The following is a 14209-nucleotide window of genomic DNA, read 5'->3' on the forward strand; positions in this document are numbered from 1 at the left end:
GCCTTCACCACAGGTCTCCAGCCTGTGTGCAACATCAGCCGCACTTCACCAACCTGAGCATGTAGAGGATGATGATGATGAAGATGATGACCAGAAGGGAGGACAGAGCCACCATGACTGCGATGATCGGCATGTCATCAGACTGGTTGTTGTCTACATCGGAGATGGAAAGAAAGCAGAGAATAAAGGTTTGCAAGATGGATTATAATTAAAAAAAATATTCAAAAAGATGTCTCAACATTTGAGGTGAGTCAGAGTTCTTTTTAAACTGATGCCAAATTCCATTGCCCTTAACTAAATGAGTCTCATATTACACCAGTAGATGAAGCGTGAGGTCTTCAATGTGAATGTTTTATCAGTTTATTAATGTAACACATTTTAATGAATTATTAAATGTGCAAAACATGGGAAGGTGATTTTATGCGTTTTAGTTTTTTTTTTTTACATATCAATATTCAAATTCAAATCGGACCATCCATTCAAACCACAACGGAAGTGTGAGAAAGACTTCAAACAGGATATAACTTGTTAATTAGCAGCAACAGACGCAGGTTTGCAATGGTATGAGATTTTCACCATCTCAGAAAATCACAGTACCATGGTATGTGGCATTACACAATTATCAATATTATCAGTTACAATGAACCTTAAAGGAATGAAAAAGTCCTTTTTGAATGGTCGCAAAATTGTATGTACTGACAGACATGAAACTTGATATAAACTTGCTAAGTACTATAGTAGATACTGTAGATAAGCAAATTTACAGTAGGAAAACTGTCCATTTTCATACTGTGGTATACCTTGAGACTGGTATGCCACTGCAAACACATTCAGAGATGCTGTTGTCTTCGGACAAAGCCAGGCAAGCTATTACACAATTTTCAGTCTTACCCTTCTGAGCAGCCACCTTTCTAGCTTCAAACACTGTGGAACCTTATTTCCCTCTGAGGATGAGCTGCTCATTCAGTTATGGGACAATATCATATAACTACTTCTCAATTTGTATTATTACCTAATTGATGTTGTAAATGGTAACTTTGAGTTTACATTTTTTTCCAAAACTGCATAATGCACCTTAAAGCTAAATTAGGCAAACCAGCTGCTAGCTGTAGCCTGATATTTAATGTGCTGACATTAGAGATATTTGCATGCCTTACTTTAAAGAGACCTTGTTTTATTGTTTTTAATTTCCTCATTAATTTTGTTTTGTTTTTAATCCATTGTTCCTAATTTGTGTTGTCTTTATCTGCAGATGTTTCCCCTCCTTTTCTGTGAAGCACTTTGTAACCTTATTTGGAAAATATATATATAAAAAAATATTGTCTATCTAATTATTATTATTACTTTTATCACTCTGTCGATGAACTGACAAATTAATCTGCTTACTGTTTCAGCAAAACCTGTATTAATACTATATTCAATATCTAGTGGCTGTTTAAACTCCCCAAAACAAAGTTTTTCAGCTTTTTAACATTTCAGAATGTGGGTAAAAAAAAAAAAAAACAAGAGCCAAGGTTGTAAAACGACCTCTGCCTCTTTCAACACCAGCCTGCATCTTTCCTTTCCATAATGGTTGGCCATGTTAATATTTTATTGAGCTTCCAAAAGGGAAAAGAAATCCTAAACAGAAACCCAAATAGAGAGACAGAAAGAGTGCAAACTGTCCTTTGGAGTGGGCACATAAATCACAGATTAACAGTTGAGAGGTTTGACCCTTGGCTTCACGATGACAGCAGACACAGGGTGGTGGTATAACATACTGAAACATTTAGGATGTTTGCCATGAATTCCTCATGAATTATTCAGAGTTTAAGGTTAAAAGCTTGTTTTGCATCAGGTACCCAAGTAGGACTATTATGATGCTACTGACTGTTGACAAAGCACTGTGGTCACACAGGCTTAACATAACAAATTAGACATTACATGAACCAAGTCATCTATTCTTTGTGATGCCTCCTGTAGATTACAATAGCTGACCAATTTGTATGTTTCCACCACGCGCATGAGTTACTGGTTGAAGGCAACCCCGTGGTCTTCCTGGTGACCTTACAACTGTCACTGTTAAACACAAAAGACATGAGATCTGCGTGAACAACAACAGGAGTTTGGAGCACAAAAAAAAACTGGCTGCCGTTTGTGTGCTGATGACTGGTCAGTAAGACACACTGGGCCACAACAAAAGAAGAGATTTTTCTAGAAAACTGCATGGCAGCGGTGACAATGCAATGACAAAATCAGCTGTTCCAGGGGCCGACTCAAAAATTCAAGAAAGCTCTTAACGTTACGGGCAAACTATGCGGCGAAGAATGCATCATTTGACTTCATGCTCCATGTGCACTTTCTGCTGGGAAGTGGTTTGGATCGCCTCCCAGTTATGTCGCATTTTCACACACAATTCCCAGGACTTTTTCAGTGCTCTCCCATCGGACAATGTGTACATTCAACGGAGCCGGAGCACAACAGGCTGTGGGCATCATGTGGAATCGACAAAGCCTTGACAGATCTGATGCCATCTAGAAGTGCTCACAGCTCCCTACACAAGGCTCACAGACGGCCAGGGAGAGACAATAGAGCAATTACATAACACCTAACAACCAAAAGTGTTTATGTTATATAACACTGACATACCATACAGCCGTGCAGGCACAGCTGTTGTATTTATGTTGACCAGACGTGTATGATGCTCGTCTGAACTTCCACAGCTTCCCATTAAGTCTGAAAATACACTCCCCAAGTGTTTTTAAAACCAAAAACAGCTTCACATCATCTCGCAGGATGATTCAGAACTTACTTGCTGTTATTATGATCTATGATAAAAAAACATCCTTCCGAATCAATCAATGAAATTTGATAGTGATTTGTACGTTTCTCTATAATCATATAATATTAATAATTAATGTAAAAGAAAAAGGGTGGGGGAGTCATGTTTCACTCACGAGCATATTACTAGGGTGGTCAGTGAGCAGACACAAAGCTACTAAAAGTGAAGCTGAAATTTAAAGTATTTATCATGTTAAAAGTGCTGAAGTCCATTTTAATGCTGCAATCCCAAGTTACATGCTATACAAAAGCATCTTTACATGAAATCAAAAAGATCCATACTAATCCTCCATCTACATTGTTTTTAATTCAGCATAATAGTTTTAGGCAGCGTCTGCGTCATTTGGTTTGGTGGCACTCTCGTTCCTGTGGGTGACTGGTCAAATGCAGATATGTCACGTCAGGGTATTTCCAGCACTGCTACAATGGAGTCTAAAAGCAGAAAAGTGTTCGAGTCTCTAAAATATTAAAAGTCGACTCTTGACCAGAAAGCTCACTTGGCTGCTCTTTGGAGCTGTTGCTGCTGCTTTGCAGGCCCCCATGAATAACACACAGCTCGATGGAACAACAACAACAACAACGAAAAAACACCCCAACACTCTTATGTGGTATACCATCAATCTGTGATGTGTTCCAGGAGTTTTTCGAATGAAACCTTGCTTTATTGCTGCATCCAGATTCCTTTAACCTTTTCTATTTCAGTTAGACCATGTTCACACCTAACACTACAATGTGTCTTGGATGATCTGATGACAAGTGGCAGCTCTAAATAAAGGCCCCAATGCCGCCAAAATGTGTTGAGAAATCATTAGGACCTCAAAAAAAACATAAAAAGCCTCTTTGGCCCAGCTGTTTTCAGCTGATCTGCCGGTGACAAACATCTTGAATAAAAAGTATAAACCTGAAGCAAATCACAGAACAGTGAACAGAGTCTTGTCTCTGTTCAGCATCAACTGAAATTTTGAGCGCAACAAAAGAAATCCCATCATTGAAGAATCTGCAAATCTTCCCACACTTCTCTTAATGACTCTGAACAACTACGGACAATGTGAGAATGGTAATGTCTACCTACATTCAGCTTTAGGTTATGCAAAGACAGACAGAATCATAGCAATTCCCACGACATGGCAAGTGGGTGTTATTCCCTTCCAGATACAACGAGTCACTGAAATCACAACTCAACATATCTGTTTTTTTCATGGCATCCTGGTCTATTGAGGCTACCACTGGTAGAGTACAACACATGTCTGTGTTTTATCCTCATGTGACTGTAAAAAGATGTTACATTACTATCAGGGCTGTAAAAGGGACCCTCAGGTCATACTGGAGTAAATAAAAGTTAAGACTGTGTTAAAATATGACTTTGGGAAAAGTGGAAGTCCCGCATACAAATAATAATTGAGTAAGAGTCTTAAAGTATTTGATATTAAATGTAATTAGGCATCAAAACAACATTTCTCAATCAGATTTTTTAATCAGATTACTGATTAAAAAAAAGAACAAGTACCTCAAAACCGTACTCCAGTACAGTACTTGAGTAAATGTATTAAATTGCATTCCATCAGTGATTGACATAATATGTGTAGACACAATTCCCTAATCTTAACTTTGTGTATATTGTTTCATGGTGGATAGATATGATGTATTCTCACATTAAATGAACAGACACCCCTGAATAAGCACACGCACTCACCATGTGGGGTGGTGTCTGAGGTGGAATCCAGCCCAGGTTCTGTGGTGGCCTCCGTCTCCTCCGTTACTATATCCCCATCATCATCAGTGTAAGTCTCTGTAGCTGGGGTGTCCGGAACATAATCTGCTGTCCCGTTGTCTCCCCCTGCCGGGGTGGGAGGAGGGGGAGGCTCTGTAGTCGGTGGTGCCTGTGGGGCATCAGTTGGAGCTGGAGGTGGGGAGAATGGTAACAACCGCCCCGTGCCATTAGGGCCCACTACTTTTACATCATCCCCAACAGCTGGGACCGTGGTGGTTGTGGTGGTGGCGGTTGTTGTTGTTATTGTCGTCACCGGGATGACTGCGGGGGCAAGCGTCGTGGGTGGGCCTGCTTGGGCTTGTGTGGCAACTGTGAAGTTGAGAGATGGTGCGACTGGGGGATCTGTGGGTTTGACAGTGATTTTTGGAGGACCTAGAAAGAAGAAGACCTTGTTCAGTATGGTGCAGAAGTCTTTTAAGTTAAGGAGGTGAATAATAAAAGGAATTTGATGCAAGTGGACACGGTTCGTACTTGTGATGGGTACATGATCCTGGGCTGAGGCCCCGAGGGCTAGACTGAGCAGCAGGAGCAGGGGACACACACCCATTCTGCCCTAGATGGAGGAGGCACAACAAAAGGGATAAGCAGGTTTTAGTCATGAACAAAAACTCAAATTTCTTTGAAATCGATAAAAAAAACACAGTAACTCAACCCAAAGATTTTTCCATTAAGATTAGTAGACTTGATCCCCGTGTTGTATATTCCACCGTCTATGTTTAAATCTTCTGTCTTAATCCCACATGTTCATTTTTGGAAGGTAATACTCTAAATCTAATACTTTAATTCTAAATCTAACATGAAAAAAAAAAGACATCAAGTGTGTTAACCTGTGCATGTTCAATGTTTACCTGAAGAAGGGAAGTTCGCATCAATCACTCATTCGCACAGCGTGGTCCTAGGAAGCAAACAGAAGATACTTCAACACTTAGCATGTAGCATGACACAGAGGAACTCACAGTATTTTGTTAAAACAGTCAAGATATCATTTGTCAACTGTATTATTTATTCTCTCTCAGGATGAATAAGGACTAGGGCTGCACTATATATTGTTTCAATATCGAAATTGCAATGTGAGCATCTGCGATAGTAACATCGCATCAGGTGCTATGTCAAGTAAGCGGTCTTGGCCATTCTATAAAATGCGTTACAGCATAATAAAGCATTAACAGCAAGCATCGTCATGGCTCAAAAACTAAATAAACTCCATACCCGATGTGTTCAACCCACTAAAGTTAGCTGCGTTTCGAGCCGAGGTGAATACATTCTCTGTTTTGGTCTTGCGGGAGCCGTGAGGTGATTCTAGGGATTCTATGAATCAGTCACCCTACCCAATGTTTACACAAACTTAAAAATGTAATATGTGACATCTTATTTTAACCAGCACTGCGACAAAGAGCTTCTGTGCAGGAACATTTCTGTAGTCTGTCATACCCGATATCATAATGTGTGTTTTTTCCAATATCATGCAGCTCTAATAAGGACATAGGTGTGAAGAAATGACACATTTTTCCTTAAAAATGAACATTAGCATTTGGCAAACATTCATTATTATAATATGACTTCCAGCAGAAAAGCATCATGTTCATGACATATTAACTTTAAAAGGTACTGACTGGTAAACGTTAGACCCAATTCTCAACATTATGATCACCTGTAACAAATCTGAGGCAAGGCTGTATGTTGGTCACTTCTAAATCAACTGGGCGGTGAAAAGAAATGGAGGTGAACATCTGCGTCTTGTTCAGATTCTAAGATAGGCTGTTTCTTGATTTTGGTGAGGATGGCTGAGCGTGTGCAAAGACACAGGAAGTAAATGCACCTCTTCATTTGAATTACGGATTATTACACACACACACACGTTTTTAAAAAGTAGCAAGTTGCCACATAGTGAGACAAAACGATCAATGACAATCTTTTCTATAATCCTACTGTGCCCTGTTAATCGCAATCAAATTGAATCGCCAAGTTTTTTTTAGAGACTCTAATCCCTAAAATTACAGCTGTCATCACAGATCATTAGAAATGAGTTAACAACTAACGTAGTATCTTCACTTTCATCTATATTTGACAGGGTTTTGACTTAAAAAGGCCAAACTGAACAAACATTTGAGAGATTACCCGCAGCATGACCAAAACAGAATTAGTGTCACATTTAAATTCCTGCAGTGACGGTGAATCAGCATTGAGGACTCTCTTCACCCACTGACATGGGGATGAGTGGTGGAGGCCAGAGGACTGACTGACTTGGAGAAAGCGTGAAGGAGGATGGGTGGTCGTCGGCTCGATTTGCTGTCAGTCTTTTTCATAATCCCAGAGGCCAACAAGGCTGTTGTCTCCCTGACTGAGCTGTGATAATCCCTGGACCTAATCCCATGGTCCTGACCCTGAAATAATCCAGCCCATCTGCCTTCGCTCACAGAGATACTTCAACACTGAGCCAAACGCTGCGGCGCTACAACACACAAACTGATGCTTTACATCAGGGATTATTACATCAGTGGGCAGAGGATAAATTGGGCACTAAAAGCCCTAATAGTGCCAGTTGCCAATCTTCTGGTGTTTTGAATTGAGCTCATTCATTGCGGTACTTACATTCTGGTTTTAGCACAGAGCTGTTTGGCTCCAACTGCAGCCTTAAATGGGGCATGATGAGCAAGTTATGTTGTCAATGACGATGCTATTAACCTACAAATCCAATTGTTGCTGTCCCTCTCTCCCTCTCTCTCTCTCTCTCTCACTCGGTCACCCAGCCGTGCATCCATTTAGCCAGCAAATGTCTGCTTCCCAAAAAACAATTCATGCCTTCAGCAAAACAGTCGATAGAAGAATTCAACAGAAATGTCTTTCTAAATATTTTTGCTATGGATGCCCTTTTGGGAAAAACCAACACCAACACAAAAACGTTTCTCTTGGCTTGACTTTTAAGTGGAAATACGGCCAGGCTGTGACTATTCTTTTCACAGAAATGCTTTCAGATGGGCCTTCTCTTTGTCTTTCAGCTGTCTGAATTGTCTAGGTCGCAGCTAATGAATACATTTCATCAGGAATTCATCTGCCGACCTTTTTTTCAATAGTTAAAATAAAGTCCATAAAATATCTGTAAAATAGTTACAAATACTCCAGTTACCCGGGGGGGAAAGTCTCCAAATGTATATTTTTTTCTGACCAAGATGTATTCAGTTTACAAATGTATAAGCAAATATTCACTTTTTAATAGCTGGGAAAGAAGAATGTTGGCATTTTGTCTTATAATTGTTGCCTAATCATTTTGTGTCACTCCTCAAATCAGTAGCTCAAATAATGACTGCTGTCCATGTCTAAACCATTCTAGAGACAGAAAAATACAGACTTAAGCACACTTGCCACTTAACATGCAGGTGCAACGTGATCCTGACCAAATAGTATGTTAATTCCACATGATAATATCCTGCCGGTGAGTGACACATATGGGCAAACAAAGCATTGCGTACTATAACAACTGCACTTTGTCTTCCTGAGCCTACAGGTTGTCTGGTCAAATAAAGACATAAAACAAATCCCTTGCTAACCCACAAACCACATTACAACCCCAACCCCTTACGTCTACTGTCCTCCCCTTCTGTCCTCATTAAAAGGAGTGACTCAGCCATAATGGACAAGCTCAGTGATTAGTACCATTTTGTGTGAATTAGCCTTATACAGCATCTGTCACAATGTGTAGTAAATGGGACGTGATATACTAATGGGTATGTTTCGCATCAACAAGATTTTTTTTTAGTGTGTAACCTTCTCTTAATGAAGCATGACTCATTGTTTTCTGCGTGCCAACCAGAGAGGCTGCATGACGTGTCACTGTGTTGGTGTAAGTGATATAAGCTGGTCCCGTTGCTAACCTTCACTTCCGAGATGCTGAAGGAGCCTGAGAGGTTTTTTTTTTTTTTTTTATCCAGAGACTGGAGACCCAAGAGAACAAGCTCCCTAGAGATGCATCTTAATGTGTTTCGTCCTCCTGAGAAGCAGCAGTCTTTCAGTGTGTGTGCGCGTGTGGGTGTGTGTAAATGCATGCAATTCAGACTTGTGCGTTGGTAGTGGACATCATTAATTTAAGAGGTACTTGGGCAAGTGCTTTTATTTGTGCCGTTTTTAGGTTCTGTGCTGTCAGTGCCCTCTTTAAAAAGACGCTCTGGGGGGATGGGACGGCAACTCAAACGATGGATGCAGGAGAAAGAAAAGAAACTTACAGTTGAGTTACTTTCAATTGAGCCAAATATTGGACGGAACTGGTAATAGTGAATTTTACCACCAGTAATGGGACACGACTCAACCGCTTCAGAGTGGAACATAGTAAGAGCCGATAAATGAGAGTGTAGCCGAAAACACAATCCATCAGGACAACTCTGACGCGTTTTCACTTGTCATAACAACGATTCAGCTCAACTTTTTCCCTCCAAAAGGTTTAACATCAAAATAATGAATAAAATATAACTTTAGCCTTGTGTTACTTGAAAAAATAGATGACCTTGCATGTCAATGACTTTTCCAAAAAATGTTCCTGCAAATGTTTCCCAATAAAAGCTGTGCTAAAAAGTGAAGGACTTCTGTCCACTTAAACACTAGAGGGCTTTGAAATGGAAACAGATATTATTGAAAATATTGTTGTTCGCACTTTAAAGCACTTCATAACTCTAGTTATAATTAATCAACAGCAATGTGGATATGATGACTAAGTGGATAAAAGCCAGTATTAAAACCAGAAGAACAGTCTGGCCAGTTCAGACAGTTACATCACTTTATGATAAAGCAGACTTTAAAACTAGGAAGAGACAAATGCTATATCACAATATAATGATATCCATAATGTTAAATATGTAGTCATCAGCAATTTGGCTTGGTTTTTGTAATGCGGGAGGAAGTGGAGACATGTTGTCCATCTTTATTTATGTCAGTGCTCTCCATCCACACCTGACAAATGCCGATTCAGTCAGTTCACATAAAAATCAAACCAGCCAAGCAGAACGGCAAAACCGGAAACATACCCAACTGGGATTATATTATTACATAGGAAGTTAATCACACATGACCAGACACTGTTACTGACAGACCAATATGCTTCTTAAAAGAACAAAGGTCTCACTATCTTAGTTGCTCTCATTTGATGTCATGTTTCATTAACAGATTTAATTGACAAAGCCCCCCTCCTCTCTTCTTTCCGAATCCACCTACTCCAAAATAAAATAAGGCGGAGCGTAAATATCTTTTTTCATCATGCTATTCCCTGCAGAGGAAACATGTACATGCCCGTCTATGAGTGAATGATTGTACTGAAAAGGTAGTCATGCAGCTCACGCTCGTCTGACTTTGGGCTTGTTTTGTGCAACCATGTGAATATTTTTCAGACAAAGCCGAGAGCACAGGGAGCAAGACCTTTAAAGCGACCACCACTGGGATGAGCTGCACTACGGCCAAGCACAAACCTGCCACAGCTTTCTTAAGACTGTGACAAGCAACAAGCACCAAAAATCAATAGCCTGACTGCAGGGAAAAAGAAAAACAAACAAAAATGTGACAGGACATTTGCTTCCTTTTTCCTAATCAAAAATGACTATGGTTCATTTGTTTCTCACTCCCCATATCCCCTTAGTATTATTTTAAGCCTACAGTATCAGGACGTGCTGCACCGCTTGACTGATGCTAGGAAAACAACAGGACTCAAACCCTCATCGAAATTTGGCTTTGAATGCCCGGGCAGATTCTTAGGCTTGTTTACTTGTTCTTGGATGAGGTTTTTCTACATTGGGAACATTTCTAACTTTAGACGGTATTTTATCCAGACATAGCTCTTTATATAACAGCGTACTGATGCATTCAGTAGATTATTTGATTTATTATTAAATAATAAAGCTGCATTGGTCGGTATTGTTCAGGCATCTGTGCCAAAATGTTGGTACTGACACCGATAATAATTAGAGGTGAGAATCACACTCACTCACTCAGTCACGATACGATATCATACGATTCATGATTCGATCCTCATGATAGTATCACAATACAGAGAATGTGCGATGATCGATAAATTGCAAGACAGACATCTTATAATACATAAAGATATCTGTCTAACTGAAATTTGTTGGCGGCATCGTGGAGTGCACAGTGCGTGGTCTTAGCTTAGTACCTCTTTATCTCACACACTGACTGCAACTGTTGTGCCATCATTCCATAGGGCAAAATGTTTGAATAAAAAAAGAAAAGAAAGAAAAAAACATTTGGAGCCAGTGTTTCGATTTTCGCAACTCAAGAGGAACTATCACAATATGTTGTTGTATGGATATTTTGTCCCAATCATGTGCTATGATTAGGGACGCACAATCAGTTGAAATATCACTGAAATTGTAATACAGGAAAGCGGGATATACAAGTCACAAGAAGCTGCAATTTTTTAAAGAAGGTAAGATGCATGAAAAAACAGTGCCGCAGAGATGCCCTGGCCTACAAACGTTTTTGGCTAAATCTAAGAAAGCATGTTTATTAAATGAGGGCTCCAAAAAATGACGACGTCGTCATGATTCTAATCGTTCCTCCACTGGAAATGAAAATTGTGAAGCAAAAATGAAATCATTCTCACTAATCTAGAATCATATCACGATCATTATATCTGTTAGAATAATCACAGTATGATTTTCTTTTCATGATATGGCGCAGCCCTAATAGCAGCAATACTAATCCCTCATGCTACGTTTCTAGTTTAACTCCTGGGAAATTACTAAGGATTAAACTGAGTGAAAATGTGGACAACTGACTAAAAGATACAAAGACAAAAAAAAAATATGTGGGTAATTCAGATACAACAATCCATTCTTTGTTGTGTCAGGTGTGAAGAATGGAGAAATTCAGTTGAATGTTTCTTAGTAACACAAAGATTATGACAAGTTACAAATAAAAATCAAAAAAAGGAATAGGATACATTTAATTCGACATACATACATAAAAACGTCATAACTGAAAATGATTACCCCATAGATAGATAGATAGATAGATAGATAGATAGATAGATAGATAGATAGATATATAGTCACAGAACATACTAAACCACAAAATCCTTCCATTGTGCAGAGCTCGATGCTGAATGTGCATGCGCGTGGTGAGCATGACCAACTAAAGAAGACAGTTGCTTCTGTGCCTGTGGCCAACTGCAGACCTCATAGGAGTGCAATCACACAGTTGTGAAAGGGCTGGGCTGTTCCCATGCCATTTCATTCACACAGTGAAAGGAACACTTATAGGTAGGATATAAAGGAAGTCCAATTACATCTCCATGACAACCAAAGGCCAAAGACGTAAGATCAATGCAAGGTAGTCATTTAATATGGAGGGTTCCCACTCAAGTCTGTGGATTTCACTGATGCTTTTGTGTTCATGTGTGACCTTAGGTGAATTAATAAGTATCTTTTCCGACTGCGTGGACATGAATTAATGAATGGCACAAGATGATGATGGATTTTACAAAAGGTGGGAGAAAGTATACTTTTCCTCTGTGTTACATGTGCTGTTAGATCCATATTTTACAGAATCCCAAACGCTAATGAGGCCCATATAACTCATACTGCCCTTATGTTAAGTAATATTCTTAAAATCAACAAATTGTATTAATAATTCACAGAGGGTAGCCCGGGGCAAGTGAGCGAGCTGAAAACCAAACAGACACAAACCCTACAGGCCTGGCTGACATGACACCAGCCGTGGTGGTCAAGGGGACTTCACCATTCATGCAGAGAAATATTTCCCTCTGGCTTTCTACGAGGCATCCTGCTTCTCCAGTCGCTGCAGCGCGAGATAATGCTTGTCTGTCTGTCTCCATTCATGGCATATTAAAACTGTTTCTATGTCTTGGGGGGGGGGGGGGGGGGGGGGGGGGTCCGGAGCAACAGGAATACTGTGAATGCTTCTGTTCACAGGAGACTGAAGTAGGCCTAACCCAGGGCAGCTAGGACTCTCGCTCCGAAACAGACCACAGATTATATGTCCCCAGTGCCACATACAACAGCCACAATCCTCTGGACTTCCCTTTCTGAGGGATACTACTCCCTGCTGGTGTGGTTTGTGTTCCTGTTGCCTTCATTCATGAGCTAGTGAGTTGATGAAAAGACGAAGAGAAGCATGGGATTACTATTCTGGCTAATCATACAGGCAACAGTGACCGCTGCGTCTGTTATTAAGCCCGTAATGATGATTTGGTTCAACCATGCTGGAAGGATCAAGAAAACTCAACTTGTTTCAATGAGTGAGAGTGGTCAGCGAAGCTCTGCGCTGTGTCTGCTTCATTGTGGGGTTTCTCACAGAGCATGCCAGGGGCCTCTCCAGCTTTCCCACATTGGACACAGAGAGGATGTGGAGGCGCAAAGCATGGCCTCCCCACAGAAGCCACTGTGACCTTGGAGTGTGGTGTGGGGCCAAACGGCCAGCCCAAGGGCCACAACGAAACCAGATTCACCATCGCCCCTGCCATTTGAAACATAACACCAATGATGTTTTTTTTACATCTAGCCATCAAACCTCAGTACCTTTGGGTAATGTCCAAAATGGAGTATTGGAAAAGCCCTGAAAGGGGTCAGATTCCCAGTCTTGTCTACTTTGATCAGTTTCCTGATGTAAAACATAATTTTGAGTATTTTATGCTTGCAGAGCTGCTGGTGTTAAGACCACATTTAAGTTTGCCAGTTTTGGTTTAACAAATGCTTTATTATGATTTCACAAAAAACTATGTTCTGAAATTTGACTTGAACTTGAAAAAGTATATTTGCAGGAACACTAACAGGTAGAGGTTTCATACTGAAGATGAGGAAATGTAAGTATTCACTTTCATATCATGGCCTTTCCTGTCAATTTTGTCTGAGTCTGAGATTTTCTTTGACAAAGGTGGTTGTTTAACAATGAAGACAGCAACTCCAATGATCCCACGCTACTTCACAATGTCGTCACAATAGATCATTTGTTTTCCATGTTTTTAAGAGGGCCCCCATCCACAGAAATTACATACTGTGTGTGTAAGTAATATAGCAATACTACATTATTGCTACAATACTTCAATAAAAGTATTGAGGTTTCTATGAGCCAAGTTTATTTTAAGGAAAAAAAAGTAAAAATAAAAAGTAAACACTTCAACATTGAAAAATGTCTCTGAGTGTTTCCCACTATACATTTCTGAATGATTATTATTAATTTATGAATTTGAAATTTTGCTGTTGTAGTTGGTGGAGGTTGGTTGGAGTTGGTCAGAAGATGTAACAGCTTTATGTAACACATTTTATCTAGTAAATAAATAAATATATAAATCTCCAAACTTAATTTGTAATGCGCAAGAAGCAATATTTGTAATTTGTGTAGTAACCACAATCTGATACATGATTAATAATGTTGTGAAGTAAACGGTTATACACTTACCTCTGAAGTTAAGTAAAGCTAAGGTAGAAAGTTACATCAAGTACAAATACTTCTGAAATAACTCAAATCTGTAGATACTTTTTTCCCCACCATTGGTAATATCATGACATTTCAAATTAAGCTCCACCTGATATCAGTAAAACATGCCCAGTTCCCCTGCCATGCTTTATTTCTTTGCTTTGGTCGCAGGTTCTGTAATAA

The 14209-nt window shown here is 39.8% G+C and overlaps 1 protein-coding gene across 3 annotated transcripts in view; it reads right to left on the reverse strand.

Moving 5' to 3' along the window:
* Window positions 1–14209, reverse strand: part of ptpra (protein tyrosine phosphatase receptor type A) — a 28112-nt gene that overhangs the window by 10599 nt on the left and 3304 nt on the right. For all 3 annotated transcript variants that reach the window (XM_030420567.1, XM_030420568.1, XM_030420569.1), the window contains 4 exons: window positions 5440–5486; window positions 5063–5144; window positions 4514–4963; window positions 54–153 (listed from right to left, as the gene is read on the reverse strand). In XM_030420567.1, coding sequence (XP_030276427.1) covers window positions 54–153; window positions 4514–4963; window positions 5063–5144; window positions 5440–5460 — 653 coding nt within the window. In that variant the 5' untranslated portion in view covers window positions 5461–5486. The remainder of the gene's footprint in view (window positions 1–53; window positions 154–4513; window positions 4964–5062; window positions 5145–5439; window positions 5487–14209) is intronic.

The sequence above is a fragment of the Sparus aurata genome, chromosome 6 (genome assembly GCF_900880675.1).
Source record: "Sparus aurata chromosome 6, fSpaAur1.1, whole genome shotgun sequence".
In the NCBI taxonomy this organism is placed as follows: Eukaryota; Metazoa; Chordata; class Actinopteri; order Spariformes; family Sparidae; genus Sparus; species Sparus aurata.